Source organism: Vigna umbellata, chromosome 1 (assembly GCF_029865625.1).
Source record: "Vigna umbellata cultivar VRB3 chromosome 1, Vumbellata_1.0, whole genome shotgun sequence".
NCBI classification, from domain to species: domain Eukaryota; kingdom Viridiplantae; phylum Streptophyta; class Magnoliopsida; order Fabales; family Fabaceae; genus Vigna; species Vigna umbellata.
Genome location: NC_142165.1, coordinates 51351614 through 51367742, shown reverse-complemented (window position 1 = coordinate 51367742; position 16129 = coordinate 51351614). Strand labels below are relative to the sequence as shown.

General features: G+C 35.1%; 1 protein-coding gene across 1 annotated transcript; it reads right to left on the bottom strand.

Moving 5' to 3' along the window:
• Positions 1–3795: 3795 nt before the first annotated feature.
• On the bottom strand, positions 3796–14695 carry LOC124822339 (homeobox-DDT domain protein RLT1-like). The gene is made up of 18 exons (XM_088103685.1): positions 13499–14695; positions 12887–13324; positions 12481–12557; positions 11629–12039; positions 11439–11519; positions 11163–11327; positions 10854–11076; positions 10622–10722; positions 10091–10177; positions 9839–9991; positions 9584–9739; positions 9074–9283; positions 8324–8986; positions 7691–8242; positions 5743–6363; positions 5546–5650; positions 5198–5461; positions 3796–4914 (listed from the first exon to the last, which is right to left on the bottom strand). Exons 1-18 carry the CDS (start codon positions 13698–13700, stop codon positions 4018–4020), a joined length of 5406 nt encoding a protein of 1801 aa, XP_087959811.1. The 5' UTR covers positions 13701–14695; the 3' UTR covers positions 3796–4017.
• Between the last annotated feature and the right edge of the window lie 1434 nt (positions 14696–16129).

Genomic DNA, 16129 nt, shown 5'->3' with positions numbered 1-16129 from the left:
CTCCCCCTGATTTGGTAGAAGTTTAGTATTAGAATTTATGGGTGTGTCAACAAATTTTGAATTCATCAACCTATTTTCCTTTAAAATGTATAATGCATACTTCTTTTAAGATGCAACAATATCGTTGTTGGATTGTACCACCTAAATATCCAAGAAATATCAAAGTTTTCCAAGATCTTTGCCCTAAAAAAGGTGGCAAAAATGTTGTTTTATCTAGGAGATGTCATGTGTAAAAATGATATCATCAACATATATTATCACGTAGACACATCCATCTCTCGAGTGACGATAAAAGACTGGATGATTTGCCTTACACTAAGCCATCCAAATTATTGAATAACGTTGCTAAATTTTCCAAACCAGGTCCTAGGAGATTGTTTTAGTCCATGTAAGGATTTGCGAAGACAACATACAATTGTCGGAGCCGAAAGAGACAAAGTAGTTGGCACGAATTGAGTCATTTAGTGGTTGTTGAGAATAATGTCTATGATTGTAAACTTGAAGTGGTGGTGGAGAAGAATCTGATGGTGGTGGTAATAGTGGAGGACCACAAATAACATAAATATTGATTGTATTAAATGGAGACATATCAAAACAAGAATGACATTTAAGGTAAAAAAAGACTTATTGAAGGTGACATTTGTACAAACAAAATAACAATTAAGAAAAGAAGAAAAAACACTTGTATCATTTTTTAGATCTAGTAAATGTTAAAAAAAACATTTTTGAGACCGATGAGATAACTTATCAAGATCAAGACCAAAATTATGAACAAAACATATAGTAAGAATAACATCACTCCAAAAGTATTGAGGACAGAGAGGTTCGTGAGAAAATAAAATAGAATGACAATTTTATGATCTAAAACTGAAGAAAGCATGTGATTAATGAGATAACATGTAATAAGAATAGCATCACCCCAAAAATATTGAGGAATTTCACCATAAATTAAAAGAGTGCGAGTTGTTTCAATAAAATGTTTATTTTTGCGCTTAACCATCCCATTTTGCTAAGGTTTATAAACATATGAATTTTAATGGAGAATGTCATGAGAAGCCATAAAATATTTAAAAGAATGGGAAAGATATGTGCAACCATTATCATTTTGCAAAGTTTGAATAGAAACATCAAACTAATTTTAATTTCATTAAAAAATATTAGAATATACAAAATAATTCAAAACATTTTTTTATTAAAAGCAACCAAGTACATATGGAATAATCATTAATAAAAGTAATAAAATATTGAAAACCTAAATTAGACTTATTAACACGACTGGGTCCCAAAATTTCATAGTGAACTAAGACAAAAGAAGATGAAATACATTGGGATACACTGCAAGGAAAGAAATTACGATTATGCTTGCCTAATGAACACAACTCACACACCAAACTGGATAATTTGGATATAAGTTGAGAACACATTGTTGCAATTTGACAAGACTTCAACATGTGTAGAAGGGTGGAGATAGTAAAAACCATGAGACTTACATACAGTGTCAATCACTTATCTCGAGCTCTGGTCATGTAATGTTTAATAAAATAAATAATACAATCAAGAGAACTAGTTAGACAACTAATAAATAGTAAGTTAAAAGGAGACCTAGGGACATAAAAAACATTATATAAAAAAAAGGTTAACATCTCAATACCATGAGCTAAAAGCCTTGATATATCCGCTATTATAGTTGAAGGTAAATTATCCAAAGAGAATAAAGAGGAAAACAAATGTTTATTACCAATAATGTGATCTATGGCTCCTAAGTCAAGAACCCAAGGACCAAGAGAAGAAGATTGAGTCAGACCAATAAAAGATGTATCTAGAAAGTTGTTGATCCTCATACCATTTAAGAAAGTTGCTGATAATAATAGATTATTTAGTGATATGAGATGAAGAAGGATCCATAAAAGGTGATTATGAGAAAGGATCAACCTACACAACAAAAATAGATAAAGGATGACATCTATGTAATGCATAACACCTATCAATTTTATGGCCCAGCTTACCATAATGGTCACACTTATTACATGCTTTCCAGGATTGTGAGAGCATTTATGATCATTATATTAAGATGCTAATGCTTAAGAATCATTAGCAAAAACATGTGTATAATTAATGGTTTACTTGGAAAATGCAAAAGAGTGTAATAAGAAAAAGCCAAATTGGGTACAAAAACTAAACCCAAAATCTGATACATATTTAATAGTAAATTTATGTAATGCCAATATAATAAAGAACTTTGACCGTTGCTTGATTTATTGGGCATGAATAGATGTAAGAGGCAATAACTCATTAAATTCATGAAAAAGAGCATGAATCTTACCCATATAGTCAGCCATAGAGTCTTGATCTCGTGGAGCAACAACATTGAAAAGATTATAGCAAGCACTATAAAAACGTTGAGTATCATTGGTGTATAATAATTTGGCATGTTCCCATACTTTAGACTTGTGTCATGGGAAAGAAAAATTTGTTTTAAAGAAGAGTGAAGAGTACCCTTGATAACGATGCATAATTGAGAATCAAATTTCTTTTATTGGGAAAACCTCAGTGGAAGCAATATCAAACACTTTCTAAGTAATATAATCAACATACTCCTAACTCTTAAGGCAAAGTTTAAAAGTTGATGCCCAAACCGCATAATTAGTATCATCTAACTTATGAATAAATAAGTGCACATTAACATAATTAGTATGTATGAATGGGTCAGACACATTAATGGTAAAAGAGAGATCAGAAGAGATAACAGTGAAAGAAACCATAGATGAACAGGAGAGAGAAACCATAAAAATCCAAGGTTCTTCTATTAAGGCATTAATCATAGACCTTGAAAGAGAAGAAAGATACGATCTCAACACTCTAAATCGCTATCTAAGACATCGTCAAGTGCGACAAAAAAAACACGTAGATTTGAAACTTTGAGAGACGCATGAAGATGCGTGGGAGCTCGATGAAGGTGTGGTTGACGACATGGTAGTCACTTGACTGAGACAACCAAAACTATATGGTCATCGGTTGAAACTGGAACTTCGACGGCAACAGACAAGGGCAACAACTCCAACGACGACGATGGTTTTAGGCTCTAGATATCATGTTAAAAAATGAACTTTAAACCTAACTCAACATACAAAACCGGTTTGTAAAGTTAGATTTACACCCACTTATATATCCTATATTAGTTTTATCACTAATTAATATAAACTTTTAACACACATCTCTTACCATAAAATATATAAATATCATACGTGAAACTACATACTAATGAATGATTCGATAATAATTATCGATGAAACAATATATTTAACAAACAACATATTTTATAAAATAGACTCTAAATTATAACTTTGATAAGATATTAAATGTAATAAATACTATATAGATTATTCTTCCTTGTATAACAAATACACATAATAATGTATTTATAATAAAATAACCCAAAATACAAATAACAAAATAACAAAATAATTAAAAATAAAAGTAAAGATAAAATATCTATATAATATATCTAATAATCTAATATATTTTTCAATTTCCAACTTTAAATACTGAATTAAAAGCTAAACATGCAGCCAAAATAAAAAAGGAACAGGAGCTGAAGAGAAATTCGTTTGTATGAAACTTGTTACTTTGTAGTTTGGATCATTAAAGGAAAGATAGTGTTCATGATCTTCAGCTTGAGCCCTTACAAGTTATGTTGCAAAGAATTTTTCCTTTTTTGTTCATTTTCCCACCAATATGAAATCCAAATATAGAATTAACATTTTGCTGACTACTGGTTGGGAGCAAGAGACAATGTTCTGATTTTTGTAGCACTATTATTGATTGTATAATAATATTATAATCTTTCTATAAAAATCTTTTAAGAATCCACGCAATGGGCGGGTTTATATCTATTGTACACTATTATAGCCTACTCAACCATAGAACTCTCGAGAAGCCATGCCAAGACTTGGAACTCGGTTACCTCCTAAAGCTGCAATATAAAAAAAATGTAACGCAGCCTTTGAAAACAATATTCTAATCAGATGAATCTTCAGAGACATCTGAATCTGAGCTTTCTTCTTCATTTACAATTCTGTTTGCAGTACCATCTGAACCCTCGCTCATAACATCTCCCTCTGAATCCTCCTCTTCATTCTCTTCAATGCCATTGTCATTGTGATTGTCATCTTCAGAAGCTTCAACATCTTCATCACTTGTTCCAACCAGATCCCCCTGCCATCGGCTGGGATTACCATTAAAACCTATTTCCCAATTTCCTTGATCATATTCCACAGCTTGGCCATTGTCATCAGATTCTACTGCTTGTCCATTGTCATCAGATTCCATTGCTTGACCATTGTCATCAGATTCCACTGCTTGGCCATTGTCATCAGACTCCACTGCTTGGACATTGTCATCAGACTCCATTGCTTGGACATTGTCATCAGATTCAGCCTCTTCAGTGCTGTTACTAATGTTAGCAGTTCCCATATGGATAGGAGTCATGGGACTTCCTTTTTGATCATCCCAATCCTCATCCAAGTTTCTTAATGATTCTCTAGCAATGTTGTTGTTACGAGAGGCACCCCTATGGCCTAGCAACAGATCTTCAACAGCCTTTTTCTCCATTCTTCTTTTCCGGACTGTTCGACGACCACGTCCACCAGCTTGTCCTTGTGATCCCCCTCCCTGTTGTTTTACCCTTTGATTTAGATTCCCAGCAACCTTTGCACTGTGCCGACGGCCATTATTTTGTTTGGTTTTAGATATACTTTTACTCCGTCCTTTGAGAGCACTACCTCGTCCTCGTTTATTGTTGCTTTGCACAATTTTCACAGTATTAGATTTAACCTTCATGAATTCATCACGTCCCATGTCGGCTGTTTCAGACACTTTAATAGATTTGGAAGCACTGTGTCTTGAAGGAAGCTTCTGCAAGAGAGAAAAGTTAGATGGTTGTTAAACACCAGATTAACACAAGAATTCCAGCAAAACAGCCACACCTTGTCCACAAAATATAACCAAAAGGGACTTGTATAGCAAGCAAACATGGCAACCAATCTGTTTGATGAATGTCCTGGACAAAATAGTTCCTCTTCATTTTTTTTCAGATAAAATAAAATGGGAGCATAACCCATAGCAAACATTTCATGGTAATGCCTACGAAATTAAAAGTTTGAGTGCAAAGATAACAGGCAAAATAAGATAGACTCACTATGTACTGCCTATCTTCTTTCTCCTCACGAGGTTCAGGTTTTTCATGCAGTACGTAGACAATTGAGTCATCAAACTCAAAAAGTCTGAGAGACACGGCTGAAGTGGTCAGTGGAACCCATGGAAGTACAGCAACTGATTCAGGATCGGCAGAGGTTTGTGCAGCACTCTCTGACATAGTGTTCAACCCCAACTGTTCCCCTGTTGTAGAGAAGGTTGATGATAGAAAGTCCCGCTTCAATGCTCTCTCGAGTATGGCCAATATCTGAAAACTGGATTGTTACATATTGGTTCTTAATTATAAATGTTTGATAAGATATGGATGACAATTTTAATAAAAACGGCAAACCTGTAGCAGTTCCTCTACAGAAGATGTTTTGCTCAACTTCACACTCCAATGCCTCCTAATATCTTCGATCCAAGTTGATTGAAATGCTTCGGGTGGAATGGAAACCTGTAAATTAGAATGTGAATATAATTATAATATATCTATCAAAAAGTACCATTCTAAAATCAGAATGTAAATCACCAATACCATCAACTCACCTCAATATAAGCTAGCAGGGCCTTAAGCAATCTTGTCCGTAAGGGAAGAGACGAATCCAAAATACAAATCTCTTTTGATAATTTGTCTCCACATTGAAATGCGTGTTTAGAAAAATTAAATCCATTATTTGAGGGAAAAGTTCTGTGGCAACAACTGCAATGGGAGTCTTCATAGAAATAAGGATTGAGACAGATATCACAGACGACAACCTGAGGTTTGCATCTTTTCTTCCCGTATTTCATGGCACATAATATTGATGAATTATAGCATTCTTTCCATGTCCACTTTTGAAAATCTTGATACCTTCTCAAGGCAGATTTCTTGTCGCTCTCACTTTTCCCAAGCTCAATTTTGAAGGATGAGGAAGTTTCCAAACTGTCAGAGTTCAGGCCACAAAGGGTACTACTGGGGCTGTCAGATCCAGTATGACGATCAGGACTGGAATCTGTTTCGTCAGCTTCATTTTTAACACATGTTTCGCCTCTGCTTCCAGCTTTAGAACATTGTGTATTATTATGAACATTTTCCTTAAAGGAACCCTCAACCTTTTGCAACATTAGTCGCAAATGAGATTCCCTGACCCCACGCGAATCAAGGGAATTCAGAAGCGCATCAAAGGCCTGTAGGATTAGTTTAATAAATTATAAAAATCTAAATTTAAAATCACAAAAAAAAAAACGAATGCTACATATTACTTGACAGCATTTCTATCTTTGGCTAGTTGTAACTTAAAAACATAAAAGAATGATACTTTTGAAAGAAGCACACCAAATAAATACTGGAATAAAAGACCGGAACTGTGTTGATTTATTTTAGCAAGAGGATTGCTAAGCCATTTATAAGGGGTATGTAATGAACACAACCTTCATACCTAGGATTAAAAATTTGGATCATGAAGTTCTGAAAGAAATTAGAATTGAGAAAAGGATTGGCTGATCTTAGATAAAGGTTTTTGAGACTAATTTAACATAACAATGTGAGGTAAGGGCTCTCTCTCACTTATATACTCTTTTCAAGTTCTATTTTTAGTCCATGTGAGACTTAGTCTTTTTCCAATACATCCCATCATGTCAAGCACTATTGGGCTTGGTGCATGGATAATATAATAGGTGGCTCTTTTTTAATGGAAGTAGTGTACGAGGAAAAGGAAAGTGTTTGGTGGTAACCAAGTTGAAGGGAGATAGACTCGTGATCTTAAATAAGGAAACAAATAGGGAAAATTGATGAAATCTGAAGACCACTCCTAAGAGATCATTTAAGATACTCAAAATTCTAACATATTGTGATAATAATAGAAGATATTATAAATTACTTTCAAAATAGTCTAACACATTTTAAGGTTATCCTTCTCAATGGCATTTGCCAAAAGGACAGATATTGATGGATAACACAACTGAAACATGAGGAAATGAATTTAATGCAGTCTTTTAGGAACTGGACGAACCAACTGGTCTGACTGGTTCAATCATAGACCAGACCATTGGGTAGTTCAGCCAGGCCACAACAAATCCACAAATACAAAAGCCAGCTCCACAAATAAGCCAATGACCCACACAAACTGGTCTGTTTGCTTATAAATGGTTCTTTGTTTAATTGTTGTTAGAAAAATGCTCGAATTTGGTCATGCTAGACTCAAACTTCTGGATGTAAGTTCCCAAGGTTTATGAGCAAACCATTTTACCAACTAATCCAACAGAATACCTTTTGGTAATATTTACTTTACGTTGATATATACAATATGCCTCCAGTTTGTATACAGACTGACACTGACACAAGTTCAACCATGGGTTAATCATTAACCATAAACCAATGCTTTCACTGGTTCAATGATCAGACAATTTTATGGGTATGATGTCTATTGAAGTCAGTAATGAGTTGATCAGAAAGAGGGATTTCCATATAAAGAAAAGAAGAAAGGAAAATGTAACTAGGCAACACGCATTTTACCTCTTCAGTATCAATAAGCCTCCAATTGCCATCAAGAAATTCGACAAAGATCCGGCCAGAGCCAGGATCATTGGAAGAAGCAGATGCAACGAATTGCCAATAACGGTTACGTCTTCTATCTTGCCCAAGGGGTAAGGATCTGTAGGCACACATCTCCTCTGCTATGTGGAAAATATAAGATTTCAACTGAGACCGTGACCTTTTTGAATACTGTGCAAATGTCTGAATCTGAGGGTTATCTGGGCCAGTGCAAAGATCTTGAACTGAAGAGTGTTTTTCAACAGACAGGCTCTGTACACCTGGAGTGGCTTTTTGATTTTCTGCAGTGCTGGGAGAGGGCACAATATTACTATTGTTGCCAATATTAATACCAAGCAATGAAGGGCTTTGGTTTCCCTCTGCGGCAGGACAAGAATATTGTATTTCAACTTTATTCCCATTGAGAGATGGAAAATCAGATTTACTGAAAATATCATCTTTTAATCGAAATTTATCCAGTTGTGCTTCTGCCCACATTTGTTTCTTCAGAGCATTTGCTGCTTCCAAACGATCCTGAACAACTACTCATGTCAATTTGATAAACAACACAAAAAAAAGGTACGGACAAAATACGTTATATGGAATAAAGTTTACCTCAAGAACAACACGGATTGAATTTCCTTCATTTGCCACACCAACCAACACAACAAGGGCACTTAGACGCTCCTCTACACTGAGGTCAGAATATTCTCCTTCTGCAAGCCCTTGAACCCATGATTCTCCAAGCTTGCTTTCATCAATTTCCATATTATCTTCACCAAGATTTCCAACGTTCAAAACTTCACAAGCACCAGGTTTCCTCCCGGTTACAGCAATTGGAGTATCAACCTTCTTGGAAGAACTCTCAGGAACATGAGGCAGATCCTTATCAAACTCACCCTGAAGTCCAACATCATGGCCCAAATTTTCTTTTCCATTTGATGAGAAATCATCACACGGTTCAGATGTTTTGTTTGCACTTGACGAATTTACCAAATCATCAACTTCAGGGTCCTCGTCAATTTCATCACTCTCTGACTCTTCTCTTTCAACATCATCAGTATCCTCCTCAGCTAGAAACCCATTTTCAAATATCTGAATTTTCTTTCTTGCTTCTGAAAGAATGGACTCGGCATCAGCAGGGTTCTTTCTAAATGCCTGACGTACACAATATGTTGACGGAGCTATTCTTTCAAAAAGCTTGGTATCTCTTGTTAAAGCAACAGAAATTGATGCCTCAGGTGTCTTGCTGGTTGTCAGATCTCGAAGACCAGATTTCTGACAGGTAAAGTGACATAAGAAGTCAAGAACAAACTAGACAATACAAAAGATACCTTAATATGGATATGCAAAGTATGCACAGACCTGAATTTTTTCTGCAAGCTCCAGTACTGTCAATCCCTTGTCACCCTCAAGGGATAGAACATGAAATGCTGCAAATTTAACTGTACCAGGAGTTAATCGATGTCTAGATCTTCGAGGGGCTAACAGACCTCTCTCATGCATTTTTGCAACTGCATTTTCAGCCGCTGAACCATTACGAAGTTTAGAAATGATATCTTCACAACTTCTTCCCTGGATTTTAGATATAGATTTCAATCATTTATTGGATAATAACATTAAATCCCCAAAAGGAAAGCCTTTAATTGATTACTAAAACGCAAGCAAACCAAAATTGTGAGCAAAAAATTTCATGATAACAAAAGTTTCCCAGCAGTTCAGGATAAACAAAAATGGCTAAACACGAAATCAGCCAACTAAAAATTTATCTTAATTGTATATACTGCCTTTAATCAATGCGGAGGTATTCACATAATGAAAGAATCTTCAAAAGCTGAATCTAAAAATGATAAAGTAAAACTAAGAAAACTGAACCTCGTCTTTATTATTTGCATATGAACAGGTAGCACTTCTTTTCTTTAACTGTGGTCCATATCCGGCAGATAAAGCTAGCTGTCGGAAAATTTCTGGCCATGTCAATAGATTCAAGTGCTTATGCCAATTCCGTATGTCAAAGCCCCATGCATATGCCTGACATGACAAAGGCAATATTACATGAATGGAGTCTGCTAAATAAAACCACTTATCATAACAAAATTGAGAAAAAATGCTAAAAATCCTAGAACTTACGCCTTCCACAATCTCTGGATGACCACCTCCGGCGTTAGCAGCACCGTTTTGATTCGATCCTAATCCGGTAGAAGGTGTCCTTGCAACATCTTCAATGTCTTTTATTACCACCTTAAGAAGAGCAACATGTATCTCACCCAATAGTCTTGAATCCTGAGAAAAAATCATTTGAAAACCCAGAATGAGAAAAGGGTGAACAAAACTAGTTAAACTAATAGCATGAAATCACTAGCAAAGTCCAGACTGACTCACATAGTCATGAAATGCTTGAACAAACTCATCTAGAGTAAAAGACCATAACTCCAGAACATCAGCAAAAGTAATCAAAAATCTCCAAACCTGAAATAGAACAGTACAACTTTCAAACCTTCAATTTAGAAGTATTAAGTAAGAGAGAAAATTGGTACATCCCCATAGCTCTGACTCAGCAAACAACACCATACACTAAAGATTACAAGAGAATAACTACCAGAACTATAGATTGCAGAAAGATAAATTGCCGAAGCACAATTTCTTAATGCAAACGTCAAAACTAGATAAAGACCAAAGGAAATATACAGGTTTACCTGATATTAGTCTAACATACATGCAACATTAACACAAAAAACCTGAAGTCTTTAACTGTCTTATACAAGCAGATATAACAACATTAATCTATTATTTGAATTAATAAAAGAACTGTAATTATAGATCACTGTCAGGACCAGAGCAGAATAATGGTAAATTAAGGATTTTGTATACTATGAGTGTGAAAAAGAGGCGAAAGCGATTATAAGAACATACCATGAGAAGATTGCCAACATTCTTCTCTGAGTTGATCCACGGTTTGATTGCAAATGGTTTTCTTAGCTTGACACTCTTTGGTGGGAAAACACACAATGAATCTATAATATAAGAATGATTTTTCAGTACTAAACGTAGAAATGCCTTCCCTTTAGTCTTTGAATCAATACTTAGCCCCCAAAAAGACCGAATATATAAATTACAGATGGCAAAATAAAAATAAATTTCTCACCCCTAAATGACTCAATATGTTGCAAAGTATCAAAATCAAGGTGAATAATAGAGGAAAACCCCTTGCTTGAGGCAGCCAACTCCATCATTTCCAGCTGTTCATCCTCAATAAGTTCCATAGATTCCTTAGCTATTCTACGAGCAGTAGCCTTCTCAAGGGCAGCTTTCCTTCTCTCTGCTTCTTTCTCTTTGCGAAGCTCTTCTCTTATCTTCATTTTTTCTGCCTTTTATGGTAAAATATGTGAAAATAAATCAAGCATTCTCAGATGTCTAAACATAAAAGCTATCATCATAAGGCTTGGACACTCACTCTTATATTTTCTTTCAGCAAAAACTTTTCCCTTCGCTCAATTTCGCGTTTTTGCTCCCGTCTTGCTTTCTCCTCTTCTCGTTGTCTCTCACGCATTAACCTCTCTTCTTCCTTCTTTCTTTCACGATCTTGTTTCTCTATTTCTTTTCTCATCCTTTCTTCATTCTAAAAATGAGGGGAGGAAAAAGAGATTAATTCAAAGAACGTGAATGCAATTCATTTCAACCCTTATAACAATTATGATAGCGGGAAAAAGTGAGTTCATTTCAATGAAACCTTTCGTCTAAGGTTATCTTGCTTCTCAATCTCTTTCCGGATTTTCATCTCATGCGCTTCTACGTCACGAACATCATCACTCTACATCAATAGAATTAAAATTATAAAACTCCACTTTAGAAAGAATATACCAAATATTGAAAGGGATCACTTAGCAAAATTACAACATTAACAAAGAGCTCACAGATACCTTTCGTTTCTTCTCAATCCGTATTGCATTGTTGTTATGCAAAACTTGACCACTAGGTTGAGCATGGAGATTTTCTGGCACAACAATTTGGTGATCAGCAAAGTGAGAGCTCGTTCCAACATTAAGTATGGTTGGGTCCAATTCCCTAGTTGGGGCGGCATTATCATCCCGCGTAGGAGACTGATATGGAATCAATTGCTTATCTTGTTGCGACAAAAGACGAGCACGGAATTGACCTTGACTAGGACGAATTCTAGGTACAGTTTCATTTCCAAGGGCCAAATGAAGATTTCTGGCAGGACCTTCCATTGCATCATGTAAATGAGATTTGCTGAACGGTCCAGAAGTATCAGACCTAGTGCCAGCCTGGGTTGGAAGAGATCGATAGTCACGAAATGTCCTTGCCATAGCCTAGAATGGAGCTCAACTTAATCAAAGCTCAAATAAAGCAACTAACTTAAAATAAAAATAAGCATCAACATGAAGACAAATAATTTAAACAAATATAACAGCATGTTCTTCAATTCCTCAAACTGTCAAGAAAAACAGACAGATCATTTGCACAAAAAGGGCATTTAAAATGATAATCTGTGTGCCAAGGAAGCCAAAAGGCACTAAATTAAACATCATAAAGATGTACTTAACCAAGCAAACACTCAAAATTGCTGATAGAAAAGAAGTAAAGACCAAAATCTAGACATGATATTAACAACTCAAGCAATAAAAGCTTAGGCAACCTCCAACCTTGCCACCAAAGTCTTTCCAATTTCCAATTTGTGACTAATAAGCAGTACAGGAAAAGTTTCATTTTATTAACCAAGATTTCACTGTTGTAGCAGAAAGAAAACCAACCTTATTGGCTCTACTATCATGTCTTTCATATATTTTACTGTCATAGGCGAAACTAGGTAGCTTCTGCTGTTCGGTAGCTGCTCCAAAAGAGAAATATACAAGAATGTCAGTAGCCAAACAAAGGTCATACGCCTATAACAAACATTTACCTATTTTTCTAGTTATTTGTTTAAATTATAAAAGTAGAAGACGTAGAGTCGGAGAACATAGCTGTATATGATAAGTAAAAACGAAATATAAGACAAATTTTCACGATGCCAAGGTAGAGAAGAAATGCAAGGAAGATAAAGCAGTCTAAGTTAAAATAGGACCTAAATAACACAATGTACAATATAAAGAAACAGAAGCATTCAGTTAATTCAGCAGGTCAAGATAGAATCACAAGTTTCTATGATTTTTTGTATACCTAAAGGTGCTCCAAAGGCATCTGGTGGCAATGGATCAAACTCTACTCCTAGAATTGGTCCATCTTCCCTCAACGGCTCCCCTAACTGCGCCTCAACACAAGCAATTGCTCTACTCTCCATCATAGCCCGTGGGGACTCGTAATAACCAGGCACACCCCGGGGAACAATGTTCAGGGGCTCCACTCGGGCATAAGGGCTGGACCCTGAACCGGACCCGGATCCATACTCATTACCAAGCTCCGGGGGGCCAAGCATGGGGTCATCTGTAGGTGATTCCGGCAAAGGTTCTGCCACCACCTTCCGTGGCACTTTCTTGGACGTCAAGTCCTTCTTGTCCTTCAACCTCCTATGGCAGAACCACATCTGAAGCTGCCGATCCGACAAACCCAATTTCTCAGAAAGTTCTCCCCTCATCGTCTCCGACGGATAATTATCCACTAATCAACCAAAAAAAAGTCACAATTATTTCCCAGGCCTCAGCAAAAAAAAATAAAAAAAAAAACACCAAACTCCCCAATTAAAAAATTACTGCAACAAACAGAACAAAACAAAAACACAAGAAAATTGAAAATTGCAAAATTCAAGAAACGATAGGAGGGCAAGGAACGAACCAGCATAAGCCTTCTCGAGGGTTTCAAGTTGAAAAGGGGTTTTCATCTGGCGCTTGGGCTTGCTCTGCCCCTCATTAGAATTCACAATTTTGCTACTAATTCCGTGATTGCTGTCGTTGTTGTTGTTATTCTCATTGCTATCATCGTCTGTGCCACCCCTTTTCCGATTATTCTCTCCCTCGGAACAAGCCTCTCCCTCCATGGACGAAAAGCGATCAAAGATCGAGACTTTCCTATCCCCGCTTCACAAAACCCCAGAAATTGCAGAACCCCTAAAGTACAAGAAGCAGGAACAAAAATTAGGGTTCCCCAGGAGAACGAACTTATGTTGTTCCTCCAATCCTTTATGCCTTTCTCTCTCTTGCGATCAAATCCCAATTTCGTAATGACGATGAATGGAAGAGCACAAGGGACGAAAACAACAACATGGATAAATAAAGGGGAAAATATAACAGCTGTGTGCAATGTGAGGATTGAAAAGATAGAACAAGAAAGAAGAATAAAAGAAGCAAGATAAAAAACAATAGTAAGATAAGAATATTAATAATCGAAAATCAAAAATAATAAACCAACAACAACAACAACAGTTGCTCTTGACTGCTACTCCTACTATAATCCCACCATCATCACCTCCACCTTTCATAATAATTCCCTTTTTAATTTTTTTTCTTCTTCGAATAATAAACCGATTTCTTTTTTATTTTTATTTTTGTTCTCTTTTTTATGAACGAACGGTGTCAAAATGAGTGTGTGTTTTGTTGTTCCTGTCAAACAGGACTTTAACGAACAATAACACGCCAAAGATAAGAAAATATGCCTTTCTTTATCTTTTGTTAAGATTTCTCAATATTACTTATTTCTTATCTTTTGAATTTTCCTTTTGTTTGATTAGATAAGATTTGTACCTAAAATTTTATGGGTTTTTGTTTTGATTTTGCTAAAACTAAAACTATCTAAACACGAAATGTTTTGCTGAGTTTTGCATGTGTGTACTGTTCCTGTCTCCCCGGTGTGTTAATTTTGATGAACATTTTTCGGAGGTTCTGGTCTGGGATTTTCTATTTTATTTTTATTTTTATTTTATTTTTGTTTTGTTTTTATTATTTTGTTGCTAAAATGTAACTTTTGTGTGTGTGTGTTTGGTTTTTGTTTTCGAGGAAGGAAAGAGAGAGGAAAAGAAACGAATTAGTTGTTACTCACCTTGGGATTGATTGGTTCTTTAAACTTGTTTTTTCGTTTTCAGCTCAGTCTCGGTTTCCTTGATTTTCAGTGATTTGGGATCTCTTGATGTTTCACGTTTATGCTTTTGTGGGTCCCTTTCTTTCCTCGGACACCAATGTACTAATTGGGCTTCCTTTAAAGGCTTTTTCTTCGTAATTTCTATATGCACCTCCAAAATTTTAAAATGACCTATTCTACAAATCTTTTGGAACAAAATTTTCATAACAAAATTTCTAAAACATAATTTTTAGAATAAGATTTTCAAAATAGAATTTTTTAAATAAGCTTTCCAAAACACATAAATCCCTTCTCGAATAAGCTTTCAAGAATAGAATTTCTAAATCAAGTTTTTCATAACATATATGATAGTATCTCGAACAAAATTTCCATAAAGAGTTTTTCAAAAGAAGCTTTCCGAAATATGTGAACTGCGTTTTGGAGTGAGTTTTTTCCCATCTTGCTCTTCTTCCTTTTCAACAACGATGGCGTAACAATGACAGCAATGACAATATCGGTCGGTGTAGTACAATTAGGGAGGGTATTTTAGTCTTTGTATATTGTTATAGGATGTAGTTAGTAAGGTAGGGATGCTGGAAGAAAAACCTTAATTAAATGAGATTTATCCTTCTTCACTGTGTTTTCTATTTGCACTTAAAAATAACTATTCTATAATGGTGATGGGTTTGGTTTTTGACTATTAGAAAAAAATTGTTGGTAGAGTTAAAGTGTTAAAAATGTTCCGGCAAGTTATGTGATAAATGTCAATATTTTTAGTACCAATGGAATTTTTCATCACTATGATATTTTTTATATATATCTGAAAGTGACATAGATTGAATAATTTTAAATATTAGTTTTGAATTATATGTTATATGAATTCTACTTTTCTAGAGGCAAATAAACTTTTATTGAATAATCCTAGAAGAATAAAGGGAAAAGTTTTAGATTGCATAATCCTAGAAGAATACCTCATACGAAACATTTTGGATTTTACAAGGTATTTTTTTTAATAAATTCATCCATAAAGTCATTAAAAAAAAGGTGAATCATAACTTTAGTCTTGCATAATTTGAAAAGTCAATTGAACCATTTCAAATAAGGTAATTCGTTAAACACTTTGTAGTCACGTGATTCATAAATAGAATTGTGATTTCTAGAACAACCTATACTAAATTATGTAATGTGGAAGTTTTCTTTATAGTATACCTCTTTATTATGCACAAAATTTATAAATAGTAGTTTAAGGTAAGGAGATAAGTTATATATTAATTATGTATTTATTGTCCTTGCAATCTGAATTAGTTTGGTTTTAGTTTGGTTTTGGTATCAGAGGATATTTGACTAGTATTCATCGACTAGTGTTTGATGAACAGGACTTGGAGTTGTGAACGACCAGTTGAAGACCGACAA

Bases quoted from the DNA above. Each gene is read 5' to 3' on its own strand.
- LOC124822339 (XM_088103685.1), bottom strand. From the start codon at position 13,700: ATGGAGGGAGAGGCTTGTTCCGAGGGAGAGAATAATCGGAAAAGGGGT. The intron at 11,520-11,628 runs GTATCTGTGAGC...CTATTGATGTAG, and splicing joins GGATTGAGAAGAAACGAAAG to AGTGATGATGTTCGTGACGT. The intron at 9,992-10,090 runs GTGAGTCAGTCT...ATTTTTTCTCAG, and splicing joins TTCAAGCATTTCATGACTAT to GATTCAAGACTATTGGGTGA.